Here is a 14,627-nt window from a genome sequence, read left to right as displayed (position 1 = left end):
CCAAGCCCCATCCAATTTAAGGGATTTCTTAATAATTGAAAATGCTCATAAAGAATGTTATGTTTTTCAGGACAGATGTTTCCATGTAAGGGTTTATAGTCCCATTTTGAGAAGGATGAGAGAAATAGGATAAAGCAAGCAAAGACTGTTGGCTCTGGGTCTGCAAGGAAAGAGCTAGACCAGGGCTTGGACCTGGCACATCTTCATGGAATCACTCCATACACAAGCCAGGGAAAGCTGCCCAGGCCCCAGCGTGGCAGCTGCAGCGGCTCTGAGTGTTGTACTCCTGATGCTTTTTCTGCTGAAATGGCACTAGATGGAGCAATTGACAAAATATTGTAATTCTGCAGTCTTCAGCACAGGGCTGGTGGTCTGGCCAGAGGGGCTGCCCCAAGGGATGCACCAAGGATGCTCCATCCTCTCAGCCCAGACCGGGAGACACAAACTCCCAAACTCTGAGCTGCCTTTTTCCCTGTGAATAGGTGGGTGCTGCAAAAAGGAGACACCTGGGTGTCACAAGGAGAGGTTTCTAGGAAATGAAATCCTGTCCCATCTCCCTCCTGCTGATAACTGCCTTCCATCCTGACAAAAGTAGGGCCACTTGGCCCTTCCACACCAAGCCCTGGGGACAGATCAGGGTGCTGGGGGCCAGCTTGGCCCCCCAGACCCCAAAACAAAGGAACAGTCACTGTGCCCGACACTCTGCCCCTGTGGCAGCTCATTCCCCTCCAGCAAATAAATCAGCCTTTGCTGCTGAGACATTTATCTCTTCTAAGGATATTAAATTCTGCTGAGAGCTGCTGAACTGACAGTGTCCAAGCTGCTGATGGGGCAGGTTCTGGGTGATAATCATCTCAAGAGGAGATGTTTTTCTTTGGATGGGGCTTGAACCAACCTGGTCTAGGGGATAGTGTCCCTGCCCATGGCAGGGGATTGGAACAAGATGTGCTTTAAGGTCCCTTTCAACCCAAACCATTCCAGGATTCTATGATTCCCTGCCATCTACCTGGACAACACTGGGGAGGAAAGAGAAAGCAGAAGGTATGTGTTTCATACCCTGTGCTTTGACTCAGACCCGAGGAAGCTGCTGGTCATCAATTTTGCCTCTCCCCCAGCATGGTCCCAACACCCAGTTGTCACCCCACGGGGGAAGCAATGGGCATGAGCTGCCCACAGATGCCAAAGGAGCAAAGCCAAGGCACATCCCTTGCCTTGGAATGGCCTCATGGATTGAATTAAGCATGGAGGTCATGTTCATCACTCACATGGGGCTCTGCACACATGAGACTCGAGGTGCTCTGTTCCCTCCTTGTGCTGTGAATGTGGCCCCGTTCCAACCCAGTGGAGATTTCTTGCCCTGCTCTCCCCATGCCTGAGTCCTTGCAGGGTTCCTGGCCCCACTTCTGCCCTGCCAGAGGGATCAGGGTCCTCCTGTGTGCCATGGGCTGAGGACAGGTGATCTCTACAGCACCAAAACTGAGTTGACCTTTAACAAAACCCAACTGCAGCATTTAAACTAACCTGGACAACATTAACAAATTACAGCAATTATTTCACCCCGTTTTCTGCACTGTGTGGTCTCACGCTGATGCTGAGGACCCCTTTGCAGCAAATTCAAAGCCAGTTTTCCCCATTTTTGTCCCCATGCAGAGGCAGGCTGTGGTGGTTTCACCACCCCACAGCCGCAGCACTGAGCACAAGGGAGCCCTTTGTCCACCCTGCCCGTCGCAGAGATCGCACATTTCAACACTGACCGGGTGGTTTCTTCCCTCACGTATCTTGCAGCTGATGTCAGGATGGCATGGAGGTGATCACAGGGCTGTCCTGCTCTGGGGCAGGAGCATAAATTGCCAGCATCTCCATGTGTTATCCCTCAAACTTCTGGATATTGCCTTCCAACCTCGCGGTCCCCAGGAGGCTTTACTTGGCAGCTCACAAGCAGTGGGAGGAACAATTTGGGATCATCTGGTTTCTGGGAAGGGGAGGGGAAGCCTCCAGCTCTTTCTTTTGTGTGTTGTCTGTGGCGTGGACACCAAACCACATGCAGAGGCAGCTGCCTGGGCTGAAGGGCTCACATGACTCTGGTCTTGCCCTCTGTCAGTGGGAAGCCATTCCCCCTTGTCCTGGCACTCCAGGCCCTTGTCAAAAGTCCCTCTCCAGCTCTCTTGGAGCCCAGTGAGGCACTGGAAGGGGCTCTAAGGTCTCCCCAGATCCTTCTCCAGGCTGAACACCTCTCCCAGCCTGTTGATGCTGAGGGCTACACAAAGCCACATCATTCTCCATGACCACAGAGGCACTTCAGATGCAATCCTCAGAGTCCCTTCTCCTCTCCTTGCAGCAAAAGAAAGGGATACACTAGAAATGGCCATAAGGAGAGTGGAAAAATCATGTTAAGCTGAGTTTCTCATCATTCTTTCCCATCATAGCTAATCGGCTCCTGGATGCTGAGCCCATAAAGATCATAAGATTAATTTCTTTCCTTGCTGTGACTTAATTGTCTCTATTTGTTTTGCACAGTGCTCACACTGGGGATGTGTTTCTCCTTGCCTATATTTAGTTTGATCTCTACTACGATATTGGAATATATAAATTAAGGCTGGCTCTGGCTCTTTGTGACACTGAGATCCCACAGATGATTTTCTATTGGTTTTGTGCAATCTGGTACTTTGACAGCAGGATGCTGGGCACTGGGAGATGCCAGGGGCATCATCAACCCATCCAAGATCCCTCAGGGTCCACATGAGCAGAGGAGCTGCTCCAGGGGATCACCCCATGGGAGCTACTCCTCCCTAGGGAGATGGTTTGAGGGGCAAAGACGAAATATGAGGCAAAGGATTGAAAATAAACATGCTGGGGATGTAGTTAACTAGACTGGCTGCAGGGATGGGAACAGGAGGGAAAGTGGGATTGGAGGAGGGCAGGCATGTCCCCAAAATAACATCCCCTGTCCTCAAATTGAGGGATCCCAGGAGGAGGCAGGCACTTCCCAAAGCCACTCTCATCCTTAGCAGAAAATTTCCCACATTTATTATGTTGAAGCCGGAAAGTTCACCTCCCTGTGGGAAACAGTAAGAGTCAGAGTGAAATTCCTCTCTGCAAGCACAGAGCTGTCAGGGAGAAAACTCAGTGAAAACTGTCACAAAATGGTATTACAGCTTTTTGTTTGCAGCTGAGGCCTGGCAGCGATGCTCATGCTGGCTCTGGAACACAGATTGAGGGAATTCCTGCAGAAAAAATCCCATCCTGCCATGTCTATGCAGGGACCTCCCATTGTGGAATCACTGATCTGAAGAAACACCTCAAAAATCACTGGCTTAGTGACGTGCAGGTGTGTGAAGTCACCCCAGACAGCCCCCAGCCACGGAACAGGTACAGGAGCAAACACAAGGAAAGGTTTAACTCGGTTTATTTATATATAAAGGAGGTAACTGCATTTTGGGATACATATATAAAAGGCAGATAGACGTTTGAGACAGTGAATGCTTTGGACTGAAAATGTGAAGAAAGGAAAGAAAACAGCAGACAGCAGATTTCCATGGAAAACAGAGGGCAGGGGCTGTCCTCCCCTCACTGCAAGGCAGGAAGGACGGGGGCTCAAGGCAGCTCAAGGGACGCTTTGTCATGATGTGAACTGACTTACAACAACCAAAGTGGGTCAGGATTCACTTCTGCTGAGTAACAAAAAAGAATCATTAGCTAAATAGGGAGAGTTGCTTTTGGTGGTGGAAAGGAGACTTGGGTTTGCTCCGCTGATGGTGGCATCCAGCTCCACCAAAGCCAACAGAGAGCATCCACTGGCTCCTGATGCAACACAACAAAGATCTGTGGAAAAGTGGGACCTGAGCCCTTCCTCCCTCTCTGTCATCATCAGAGAGAAGAAAACTTCTGTCCTATGCGTGAAGAAAACTCCTGCCCTATGTGTGATTTGAGGTGATGCTGGACCCTGTGTGGTGGGGGAGACCCTGGTGCCGTCCAATTCCATCAGCTAAATCATAGCACGGCTTTACACGGGAGGAGTTTGGGCATATTAAAGTCGAGCACGAGGGAAATCAGAGAGAAGCAGCTTGTCCAAAAGGTATCTGTCAGTCCACAGAACTCTTGGACAATATTAACAAATTCTGGGATGGGAATCTGTTGTGATCTCCTTGTGCTTGGGATACCCTGATCCACCCCACTGTGATGCACAGAGCATGTCAATGGGCTGTGCTTCCCTGTTAGCTCAAACTTAATTAGGAAAAAATAAGAGCCATATGGTAATTCCAAATCCAGGCAAAACAATGTCTGTGTGTTTGGGTCTGGCATACTCAAATATTTTCCTAGAGCATTAATTTTTAATTCTTCCATCAAACCCACATAAGCAAACATAAATAGGATTTTATGCTTTCCATAATCCATCCAGCTTGTGTTTGTTGTTACATATACTGAGTAATCACTGCCTGCCACTACTTACAGAAGAGCTGATAATAAATATTAGGACACAAACTTACAAGTTAAATGAGATACAGTTAAGTAGTCGATTAAAAGGACACCCATAATCTAAGGTTACAAAAGACTAAGTATTGCTTTTCTAATGTGCTTTTCTCCCTTATTTCAGTGGCTCACCTGCCAAACCTATACCAGGAGGAGCAGGCAGAAGAGTCTGAAGTTGTTTGTGGCACTGGCTGCAGAATAGGGGGTGTGAGTGGGATGAATGAGGAGAATTAGACACAGGGAACGTCCGCAGATAATACAGGCAGGGTTCCTCCCCTGTAAACCCACTGGATTGGTCCTGCCACAGCAGGGCTGTTCAAGGAGGAGCTGTTTGTTCCCAGCTCCCCGTCCTGGTTCCTTCTCCCTGCTGGGTCATGCTGACAGGGACGGGCTGTGCTCGATGTGGGCTCTCAGCAGTGCCACAATGTCCCCATGGGCAGCGCCCTGGGCCAGAGACAGGGCCGAGTTACCACCCTGCAGGGAGGGAGGAGGTCAGACATCACCAAATCCCTGCCTCTGCCCCCCGCCCTCCCAGCTCCATCCCCAAAACCTCCTTCCCTCCAGTTCCTCCCTGGTTTACAATGAGTCAGCGTCCTGCAAACCTCCCTCTGGGCCTCAACCTCAACCACACCAAACACACCCCTGCTGTGCCTTTGCCTCACCCTGCTGCCCTCCCGCCTGTCTTAGACAAAACTGTAGTTTAATTAGAAAATAGTTCCATAATTCTAAACAGCCATGTGGCCCAGCAGGAGGAATTTCCACCATCCGGCTGTGCTGCTCCCAGCCCAGCCCTGTCCCCATGGAGAGGAGTCAATTCTCAGGGAAGAGTTAATTCCTGCTAATTTCTTGGAGCTGAAGGTCTGCTGATTCCACATGTCCAGAGTTTCATCTGTTTTTTTAGGTTTACACCAGGTTAGGCTCTTCCCCCTGGTGCTCCTGCCCAGGCTACAGCAGGGATGTAGGATGCTATTGCATCCCCTCCATCTGTGGCACAGCAAGCACTGAAACCAGGGGTGCTCTCCTAAAAGTGATCCCCTGATTAGAAAATGGACTGAAACTGTACTTCCTCACTTAAAAACCACCACTCAGGGATTGCAGTCTGATTGATCCTACATGAGCTTTCCCTCCCTGGTGCAGTGAGGCTGTGGGTGGGACCAGAGCCTTACCTTGTCCATCAGCATGACCTGGCAGCCAGGCTGGGCCAAGAGGAGCCTGACAATGTCCATGTTGCCCTGTCGACAGGCCACCATCAGGGCTGTTGTCCCTTCCTCGTCCTGCAGGTTGACATCAGCCTGGCAGGACAGGAGGGCTCGCACCATGTCGTCCCGCTCGTGACTGACCCCCAGCATCAAGGCAGTCTGTCCTCCCTGCAAGGTCACAGGGAGAGGCTGAACACCCCCTGCCCACCACCTCCCACAGTCCTGTTCACTTGGACTGTTAGAGATAATAATAACAATGAATATTATTGCATAGATGGAATCACAGAATCATTTAGCTTGGCAAAGCCCTCTAAGATCATCAAGTCCAACTGTTAACCCAGCACTGCCAAGCCCACCACTAACCCATGTCCCATAACCATATATCACAATATTGCGTATTATTAATGCATAGTACATATGTAATAATAATTCATACAAATATTGCCTATTGCATGTTATTTTTAAATCACACTGGGGATCTTCAGCACATATTGCAAGAGATACCCATTCACTTGCACCACGGCCATGCAGAGGGTCCTTGCAGCATGGCCAAACAGCTCAGCTCCCAGCTGCCCCCAAACATGGGTCCTCCAAACCCTCCTCAGCCGTTTAACATAGGTCTAGACTAACTTTTACGGCAGTTTGTAAGAAGAGCTGGATGAAGGCACTGTCATCCCAAAGATGAAAATGTGTGACTCTCTCATGAAGCACCTGCTCTCCAGCAAACCTGGGGCTCCCATACTGTGGGGTCCACCCCTCACTGCTCCTCCCTGGTGTCACTTCTGATTTTTATCTCAGAAAAATTGTTTTGCAAAATTTTCAGCCTTTCTTTAGTCTCTTCATTTTACCCAGCTCTCATGTCCCTTCCCAGGGAGCTGGTGGGTGGCCACACTGCAATTCAGCTGAGGTTGCTTTTGGAGCTTTTGGGAAGCAGCACCTCCAACCCAATGTCTGTTGCGGAGTCTCAGCCTGGCACTGCCATGTAAGGGACCCAGATTATACCCCCCAGCCCAAGATCTCCATGGGGGCATGATGATGCCACAGCTTGAACTGGTATCACACAAGCAATGGCTGTGAATAGGAGGCTACAAGCTCTACAGGATGCCTTTGCCAAATAAATATCCACCCACAACCGTGTCACCATCCCACACAGGGCCACGCTCCGTTTTCAAACAGCCTACAGCAACACACCTGGGCAGATTGGAGGTTGACATCCCCCTCCCTCAGCAGCCTCATCACCACCTCCATGTCCTGGCGGGTCTCGGCGGCCGCCAGCGGGGTGAGCATCACCGCCGTGTAGCCAGCGCGGTTCTGCAGGTCCAGGCGGCACACTCCTGGAGGGGATGGATTCACCAAGAGGGAGTGGGAAGCAGAGAGTGAGTTATAAAGCATGTGGCATCTCATATTCCCAGAAACAGAAGTTATTCCATAATTATACAGGATTGAGATTTATCTGTGTTAAATATCCAGGCTTGTGAGCGCAGTGTTAAATGGCCCCTGGTGCTACAGTTAATTACAACTGCTGAGGTCAACTCAATTAACTTTGAAGACCACAACAAATAAAAATAAAAGGGGGATAATTAATGCCTCGAGCACATGCTGGTTGTGGAGCTATGGGCTGTTTGCTTTGGCTTCTGTGGTAAGGGAGCAGCAGAAATACAACCGTCACCCAATGGGCGTGGAAATCATCCTGGCTCCATTTCACTCATTTTTCACTTCAAAGAGCCCATTTCCAGCTCCACCACAAGGAATGAGCCATGTTTGGGGGTGAGGGCTCAGGTCCAGCCTTCCCTCAGGGACCCAGCTGCCTCAATCACTCGGCAGCAGAAGGGGACAAACTCTTCCCTCCCTGTGCTGCTGCAGCAACAATTGGGTTATAGATGTGTATGATAATCTGCCATTTCCCAAACATTTAACGGATTGTCTGGCCCATGAGAAAAGACCAAAGTGCCTTTATTCTCTCAGAGCACGCGCACATTTTTGCCCTGTACAAGCTCAGCTGAGATTTTTGTTCTTTCATTGCAACACAAGCTGAAAGTTCAATAGTTTAACATGGAGATTTTCCACACTGCTCAGGGTGGTTGTTACGCTCTCAGGGGTCTGATCTTCCTGCCCCAAGGCATGATGTGGCATTGGCTGCTACAAGAAGATGGGGGAGCCCCCCACATCCCACTTGGACTGGGGCCACGGGGGACACCCCCTTGGGTACAGAGACCCTGAGCCATCCCCGAAGTCAGACTGAAAAACCCTCAAGATGTGTGAAGGCACTTATGTCCCACAGCCATAGGCCCTAGTATGGGCTATGGGGGAGGATACTGGTCTTCAGGTCAACCAGGGATGGACTTTGGCCCCATGCGTGTATTTTGGATTGACCTTGGCCCTACACTTGTCTCTTGGATGGACCTTGGCCCATATTTGTCTCCTGGATGGACCTTGACTGCATGCTTAATGCTAGATAGGTCCCTTGAATGGAAGCTGTAGTTGGTCCCCAGGCCCACCTCTGTCCCATCTCCTTTTGCTCCTGACTGAGCTCCCTGAGAGGACCCCAGACCTCATTCCCTGTTTGCCATGCCTGGGACTGTTCATGAACCCCCACTGCCTGGCTCTGTACACTGCGTTCATCACCTGTGGGGCCATGACCCATTGGTCCCACTTCCATACCCAGCCAAAGCCATGGCTGAGCAGAGCCACTGTTCCTACCTGTGTCTAACAGGAGTTTTGCAACGGGGAAGTTGGAGTGGGAAACACTGTAGTGAAGAGCCGTGTTACCATTCCTGTCAGTCACGTTCACCATCATCTTCAGGAGCTGGGGCTGGATTGCCCTCAGTGCCCTGAGATACGCTGCGACCACCTCCGGGCTGGAAGACTTGTGGCTGGACACCTGAAACCACTCCTGGCAGATGGAGCCAAGGACATGCCGCTGAAAACACCAAGGTGTCCCCATTACTGTCGGAGTCCCTGCACAGCAGTGGCTGCCCCAGCTCCTCACCCCACATGCTCCAGCATTGCCCAGCCAGTATTTAGCTTATGGTTTGGTGATTACTGCTATAACTTGAGGGGAAAAGGAATTTCCTGTGGTAACCTGGGTGAGTAAGTAGACAAAGCCTTCATCCTCTTTTTTCCCCTCCCTTTCCATTCTTTTTGGTTATTCTAAAACTGACTCAGATGTCACCTCATCCCCCTCTCCTCACAAAGCTGTCTGTGGCATGGTAAGGCACAGACCACCATCAGGATAATCTTATCCATTAAACTGAAATGGGATTGGAAAATATCTGTACCAGGTACTTGTCACTTGTGGTGCAGATTTCTGAGAGGTGTTCGCTGAGGAGCTGGCAGTTGGCAAGGAAATCTTCAGAGGGTTTGCATCTAGAGGGAAAAGGGTAAATCCATCACAGGACAGGACTTGCAGGAGGTATGGAAGCATGTAGGAGAACATGCAGTTTATGTCAGAATATGTTCAACACTTAAGTGCTTAACTTTATGGATACAAGTTGTCCCAAATTTTAGGTACAAAGTTAGGTACTTAAATAAGGATTTAAGTCCAAAGTCACAGATTCATGTGGTCAGTTTCAAGAATTCTTAAAGTGGAAAAAAAATCTTATTTCTGAATCTGCAAAGAACTTTACCATGAAACTTTACACGAGAGGGGAGAAATGAGCTAACTCTCACCAAATATGAGTCAGTCTTTTCCAAAGTCAAGCACAAGGCCTGAATCAATCCCCATTAGATTCTGTGTTAACTCAGAAAATATTTCGCTCTTTAAAACCTTTTCCTTGTCTACAAGGTCAGTGCTGCCATTCCACAGAGCAGATGAAGCCCCAACCCCAGCCCTGCAGTGCTGTGGGTCCTGTGGCTGCGGGAGCATGACAGACAGCACAATCACCACCTGGTTCTGGTTACCTGTCAGCCTCCTGCTGAGAGCAAGGTGCTGCTTCTGCCGATGGCTCCTGCTGCTCCTCATCCTCACACTTCTCCTGGGAGGGGGTCCCCGAGGAAGCCCCCTGGCTTTCACCTCCAGCATCCACCTGCGTGGGCTCCACATCATCGTCTCTCCTCTCCGTCTCACTCTCCGCGTCGCCGTCTGATGGGCTGTCTTCACAACTCGTGTCTTCACTTGAGGTCGTTTCGTAGCTATTTGAGGACACCACATGTTACTCACTCCTTCCCCATCTGCAGCCACAGGGCCTGACCAAGACTCATTGAGTCCAATGGGCCTTGGGTGAAGCCCGGAGTGATAATAAGCAAGTTAAAAGGTCTGAGCCGCAGCCAAACTCGGGGTTAGTCTGGTTTTGGCTGCTTAAGCTAGCAGGAGCGTGATAGAAGCAGTTAATGAGCAGCAGGCAAGGTTACTTCAGGGACTACTCGGTGGGTTTGGAGGGATGTCCATGGCACAAGCCCCAGTATGGCCAGGCAAGCGCTGCGTGCCACTTCCCTGCTGGGAGCTGCCAGCTCATTGTGGCAAAGTGGGACCAGTGATGTGTCAGCAACCTTGAAGACCACTAGACAAAAAACAGGTTTGCAGCTCCAGCACAGGCCTGAGTCCATCATTCGAGCAGCCCTGCTAGAGACATCTCTCCTCTGATTGTCTTAAAAGTATTAACAACATCTTCCACAAGACAGAACATTTCACTCTGAGTGACCCCAAAATTTTTCTCGACGTAATCAAGATTCCTCCACTCCCTGCAAGTTTTACCTGTTTGGTAGAAGAAGCTCTGCACAATTAGAGTGAGTAACACCTGATGAACCCAGCAACTTGGAAGTCAGAGGAGTGTATGTGAGCAGAAATCAGCACCCAAATTTGCACACACAGTTGTTTGCACAGCTCAGGGACAGAGGAACATGTCCTGCCCTCTTCATGCAGCACATGTACTCCTCGGTAGAAGATACACCTACAGCACATGCTGTTTCTAGTTAACTCACAGGAGTTGTTGGATATTGGATACACATGGAACGAGGTGCTGGAGCACAACCTGAAGTACAGTTCTTCCTTCATCCCAAGGTAATTCCTTATTTACCAAAATAGTCTTTTCCAGGCCCTGAACCAACTTGTGTTGGCTGTGGCTGGAGCGTGGAAGCAGGTTAGTGGCAGTGTGCCCACCCAGGCAATGCTGACCTCCTCCAAAACCCACCAAGGTCAGTGGGAATCTTCTCATGGAATCTTCCCATGGAATCTTCCCATCTTCCCCAGCTGGGTTTTGGATGAAGCCCCAAGAGATGGATATGCAAAGAGTGTCAGTCCCCAGCATGTCCCTCGCTGCCCTGAAAACGCCAACAACTTTTCTACGGGGTTATGCACAGATTATCAGTGCTGGGTTAAAGAAGGGAGAAAAGAGTCTCCATTTCAACTAGCCTTTTAATCAAGAGGTTTGGAGCGGAAAAGAGGGGGGAAAAGAATGACTTCTCCAGCGATACAGAAGACATTACATGTTAAAAGGCAGTTTTATCTTCTGAACGGATGCTTACCCACCATTTACCCCAACAAACTGAAGATTCTTTTTGGTCCCATTGCCTCCTGCATGGAAACCATAACCTTTCTTTTTCATGATGGATTTAAGACTTGTGGTTGGAGAGTTTTCTACCAAAATACAAAATAATAGATTAATTAAGCAGATGTGGCATAATTAGGGTTAATTATTCCCAACCTCTAGCAACAAACTACAAATCATAACTGTAAACATCTTACTTCATCTTTTGAGAGTCTTTTTATGTCTTGCAAAACTATGGATGCAGCTGGCCACAACCTGACCCTGCCCTGCCACCTTTAAATACAGGTCTCAGACATCTCCAAGTGACTGGGAATATAAAGGAAGTGATTGGGAATTATATATGTGTCCTACGAATAGTAGATTTTACATTTGTAATAATGTTTCGGCTCTATTTTTTTTCCCAGTACTAATGTATGGGAAATTTCCTATATAAATCTCCTATAATACTACATGGATGAGTCCACAGGACTTTGAACAGTCTCTATGTGCTGTTTACAAGCAATAGGTCACTTAACTATTTGCAAGCCCCCTCACTCCAGCCGTGAACAGGCATTGGGTTCTCATCTTGATATGAGCTAAAATTGGTTTAGATGTGAGTGGGGACAGGTCTTTTCCCAGCCTAGTTGCTCAGTTCATTTGACTGGTTTGGGTTCTGGAGAACTCCAAGCTGATTTACCCCAGATGAGCACCAGTCCCATATTCTTGCAAACTGAGATGTTCAATCCAAATAAAAAAAACTGTTTATTTGATGCAACAGCCACCAGGACAGCTGCTTTGGAAGCTGATCCTGCATATAACTGAACCACAGCTTTTTCAGCTCCTACATAATTTTGTTTGCTTTTTTAAATTTCAGATCCATAGCTTGTGATGTGCAGAGATTTGCCTTTCTCATCATGGTCAAGAGGGACTATTTCTGATCTGACAGACAACAACTGTTCCATCACATCCCCCCTGCTCAATACTGGAATAAACGGGAAGAGATTTGGCCCAGACATGTTGATGTCAATATTATTTACCCAACTGTTGATAGTGTGTGTTCGAATTCTCCTTATCCGTGGGCCCTTGTGTAGAGTAGGCAGAGAGCAAGGAGTTTAGAGAATTAACTAATTGGTTCTGAATGGAGCTGAGCTTGGAGGCTGGCTGCTTGATAGCGCTTGCCAGCTCGGGGTACCCGTGCTCCAGACACAGCCACTGCTCCTGCAGGAGCTCCTGGATTTTTTTCACATATTGGCCAATGGGGTCAACAGCCGGGAGATCCTCATGGTTAGGGGGACCTTCCTCTTCCAGCCCTTCTCGAGGTTTCTCCTCTCCAAAGCCTGCCTTGCCTCCTCGATTGCTTCCCGCAGCGAGGCTCTGGGTGTCGCAGTTATTCCGGTGGTTCTGATTGTCATCGCCGAGGTGCTCGTCAATCTGCAGCTGGGTGAAGCACGGAGCACGAAGTCCAGCCTCGATGCTGCCTTCACCAAAATGTCCAGGTCCCTCTCCACTGACGCCAGTACAAGTGTCTGCCAGTCCCTGCTCTCTCTGAGCGCCCAACTCCATCACCTGTGCGTTCACGTTGTCTGCTCTGTGAGTGCTGCAGCCTATGGATTTGGTGGAGAGTGGGATATTTACATTGATGCCTTTATCATGGGCTTGCCTGACCCCTGGCACCTGTGAGAGATCAGTGTTCACCGCAGCATCGAGGCACTGCAAAGCCCTGTTGCTCTGCTGCAACTGCAACTTGGCCTCTTTGGACTTTTCCTGGCACAGCTGCTCTTCCAGCTGAGCTTTGGAGCTGGCCAGTAGCTTAATGCTTTTCTCCTTCTCCTTGATCTCATGATCCTGCTGCTCCAGCACTGCCTTGACCTGCTTGAGCTCCTCTTTCTTCTTGCCCAGCTGCTCCTCCAGATCAGCAATCTGCTGCTTCAGTGCCGCGACCCCGCCAGGCTCTCCAGCGTCAGGAGCCTGCGGAACACCACTCTCCTTGTCCTCTCCAGCCTGGACATTGCCCTCCTCACCTTCCTTCAGCACATTCAGAGCCATTTCACTCACATTGAGCCCCCTTTCCCCAGGGTTCATGTTCTCCTCCATGAGCTGGAGGGCAGCCGGTGATGCTGGTTCACCCCCGGCCACGTCAGAGCAACCACTGGCATCGGCAGCGTCTCCCTCCTCGCCTCCACTCTCCATCACCACCTGCAGCTGTGGTGCCGAGGCATGCTGGTTCTGCCACGGGGGCTGCAGGGGTACCAGCCCTGGGATAACCCCACTGAGATGCTGAAAAGAGATGTCTTGCTCCAAGCTCACCGCGCGGGGGAGGTTTAACGTGGTGCTGTCGGAGCTGGAGCGAAAGGTGCTTTCGGAGCCGCTCTGGTCGTGGCAGTGCTGGGGAGGGGGCCGGAGGGGCGAGAGTCCCCTGCCATCGCCCAGGGGGGTCTGGCTGGGCGGCAGTGCATCGGGCATGCTGGAGGCTCTCAGCAGCTGCGGCCGCTCCCGGAGCTCGCCCTCTTGCCAGCCCAGCTCTGCCTGCCGCCGCGTCTCTGCCAGGAGGGCTTTCCTCCGGTAACTTGGCTCATCGGCTGCCGGCGGGGCTGCCTCGCTGGGCAGGAGGGCACGAGGGGTCTCCTCCCCCAGGGATGCCTTTCTCTGTGGGAAGGAGCAGGTCGCCGTCCAGCTCTTGCTGGGAGCAGTGGTGCACCCGCGGGAGCCGTTCTCGGGCAGGCTGAAGTTTCGGGGCAAGGTACTGAATTTGGGCTGCTTGGCTCTGCGGTGGATATGGACCCTTCTGATGGTGTTCCCTTTCTCGATGTCATCCACGTACTTCAGGAAGTCCAGATCCAAGTGAAAGCCGTATGGCGTCTCCAGGGAGTAGGGGAGGCTGCGGGGCTGCTCCCTCTCCCCGCTGGCTTTGGGTGGCTGGCCATCTGCTGGAACAACCCAGAAAAAAGAGATGATAGAATTTTGAAAACAAAAAGGCTGTTTAGAGTAGGGAGGAGATGTTTTTGCTCTTTTCATCTCAGTTTTGGGCAGGCAGGGGCTGAAGTTCATGGTGAAGCTGCACACGCACACAGCAACGCGCACCAAGCTCCAATCTGGTTTTCCAGGGGTGAATCAGATAATTGTTGCACCAAGGAAGCTGAAAATTTGCTGAAATCATGGCTCTAATTGGCAATTAAGCAAAGAGCAGGTTTTGCAGGCAGAGCTATGTGCCTGTGTATAAAGAGCTGCCTGATGGATAATAAATGCAGCTCAATAACAGAAGGTGGGACCAGTATGTGACAAAGACATTTTTCAAGGCTTTTGGTTTGGTTTTAACTTTTCAGTGGCATACACAGTGCCATGCACACCAAACAGGAAAATCATTGCATTGCATCGCTTCATCTGCAAACACCAGGTCACAAAATTATTCCTTGAAAATGATGGATAGGTCAGCGGGCAGAGGCTGGACCCAGACAGCCGCATCCATGCGGAACACGTGCATCCCAAGGTGACC

The 14,627-nt window shown here is 50.2% G+C and overlaps 1 protein-coding gene across 8 annotated transcripts in view; it reads right to left on the bottom strand.

The window, feature by feature from the left end:
- Window positions 1-14,627, bottom strand: part of KANK4 (KN motif and ankyrin repeat domains 4) — a 29,316-nt gene that overhangs the window by 1,858 nt on the left and 12,831 nt on the right. For 4 of the 8 annotated variants that reach the window (XM_064665025.1, XM_064665024.1, XM_064665027.1 and 1 more), the window contains 8 exons: window positions 12,172-14,061; window positions 11,133-11,244; window positions 9,570-9,800; window positions 8,948-9,035; window positions 8,370-8,589; window positions 6,861-7,003; window positions 5,637-5,837; window positions 3,391-4,944 (listed from right to left, as the gene is read on the bottom strand). In XM_064665025.1, the coding sequence (XP_064521095.1) occupies window positions 4,843-4,944; window positions 5,637-5,837; window positions 6,861-7,003; window positions 8,370-8,589; window positions 8,948-9,035; window positions 9,570-9,800; window positions 11,133-11,244; window positions 12,172-14,061 (2,987 nt within the window). In that variant the 3' untranslated portion in view covers window positions 3,391-4,842. Of the gene's footprint in view, window positions 1-3,390; window positions 4,945-5,636; window positions 5,838-6,860; window positions 7,004-8,369; window positions 8,590-8,947; window positions 9,036-9,569; window positions 9,801-11,132; window positions 11,245-12,171; window positions 14,062-14,627 lie in introns of those variants that run through there. The other 4 variants (XM_064665028.1, XM_064665032.1, XM_064665031.1 and 1 more) reach the window with 2 other exon arrangements.

This window comes from Pseudopipra pipra, chromosome 9, assembly GCF_036250125.1.
Source record: "Pseudopipra pipra isolate bDixPip1 chromosome 9, bDixPip1.hap1, whole genome shotgun sequence".
Taxonomy (NCBI): Eukaryota; Metazoa; Chordata; class Aves; order Passeriformes; family Pipridae; genus Pseudopipra; species Pseudopipra pipra.
This window is presented reverse-complemented; position numbering and strand designations above follow the sequence as displayed.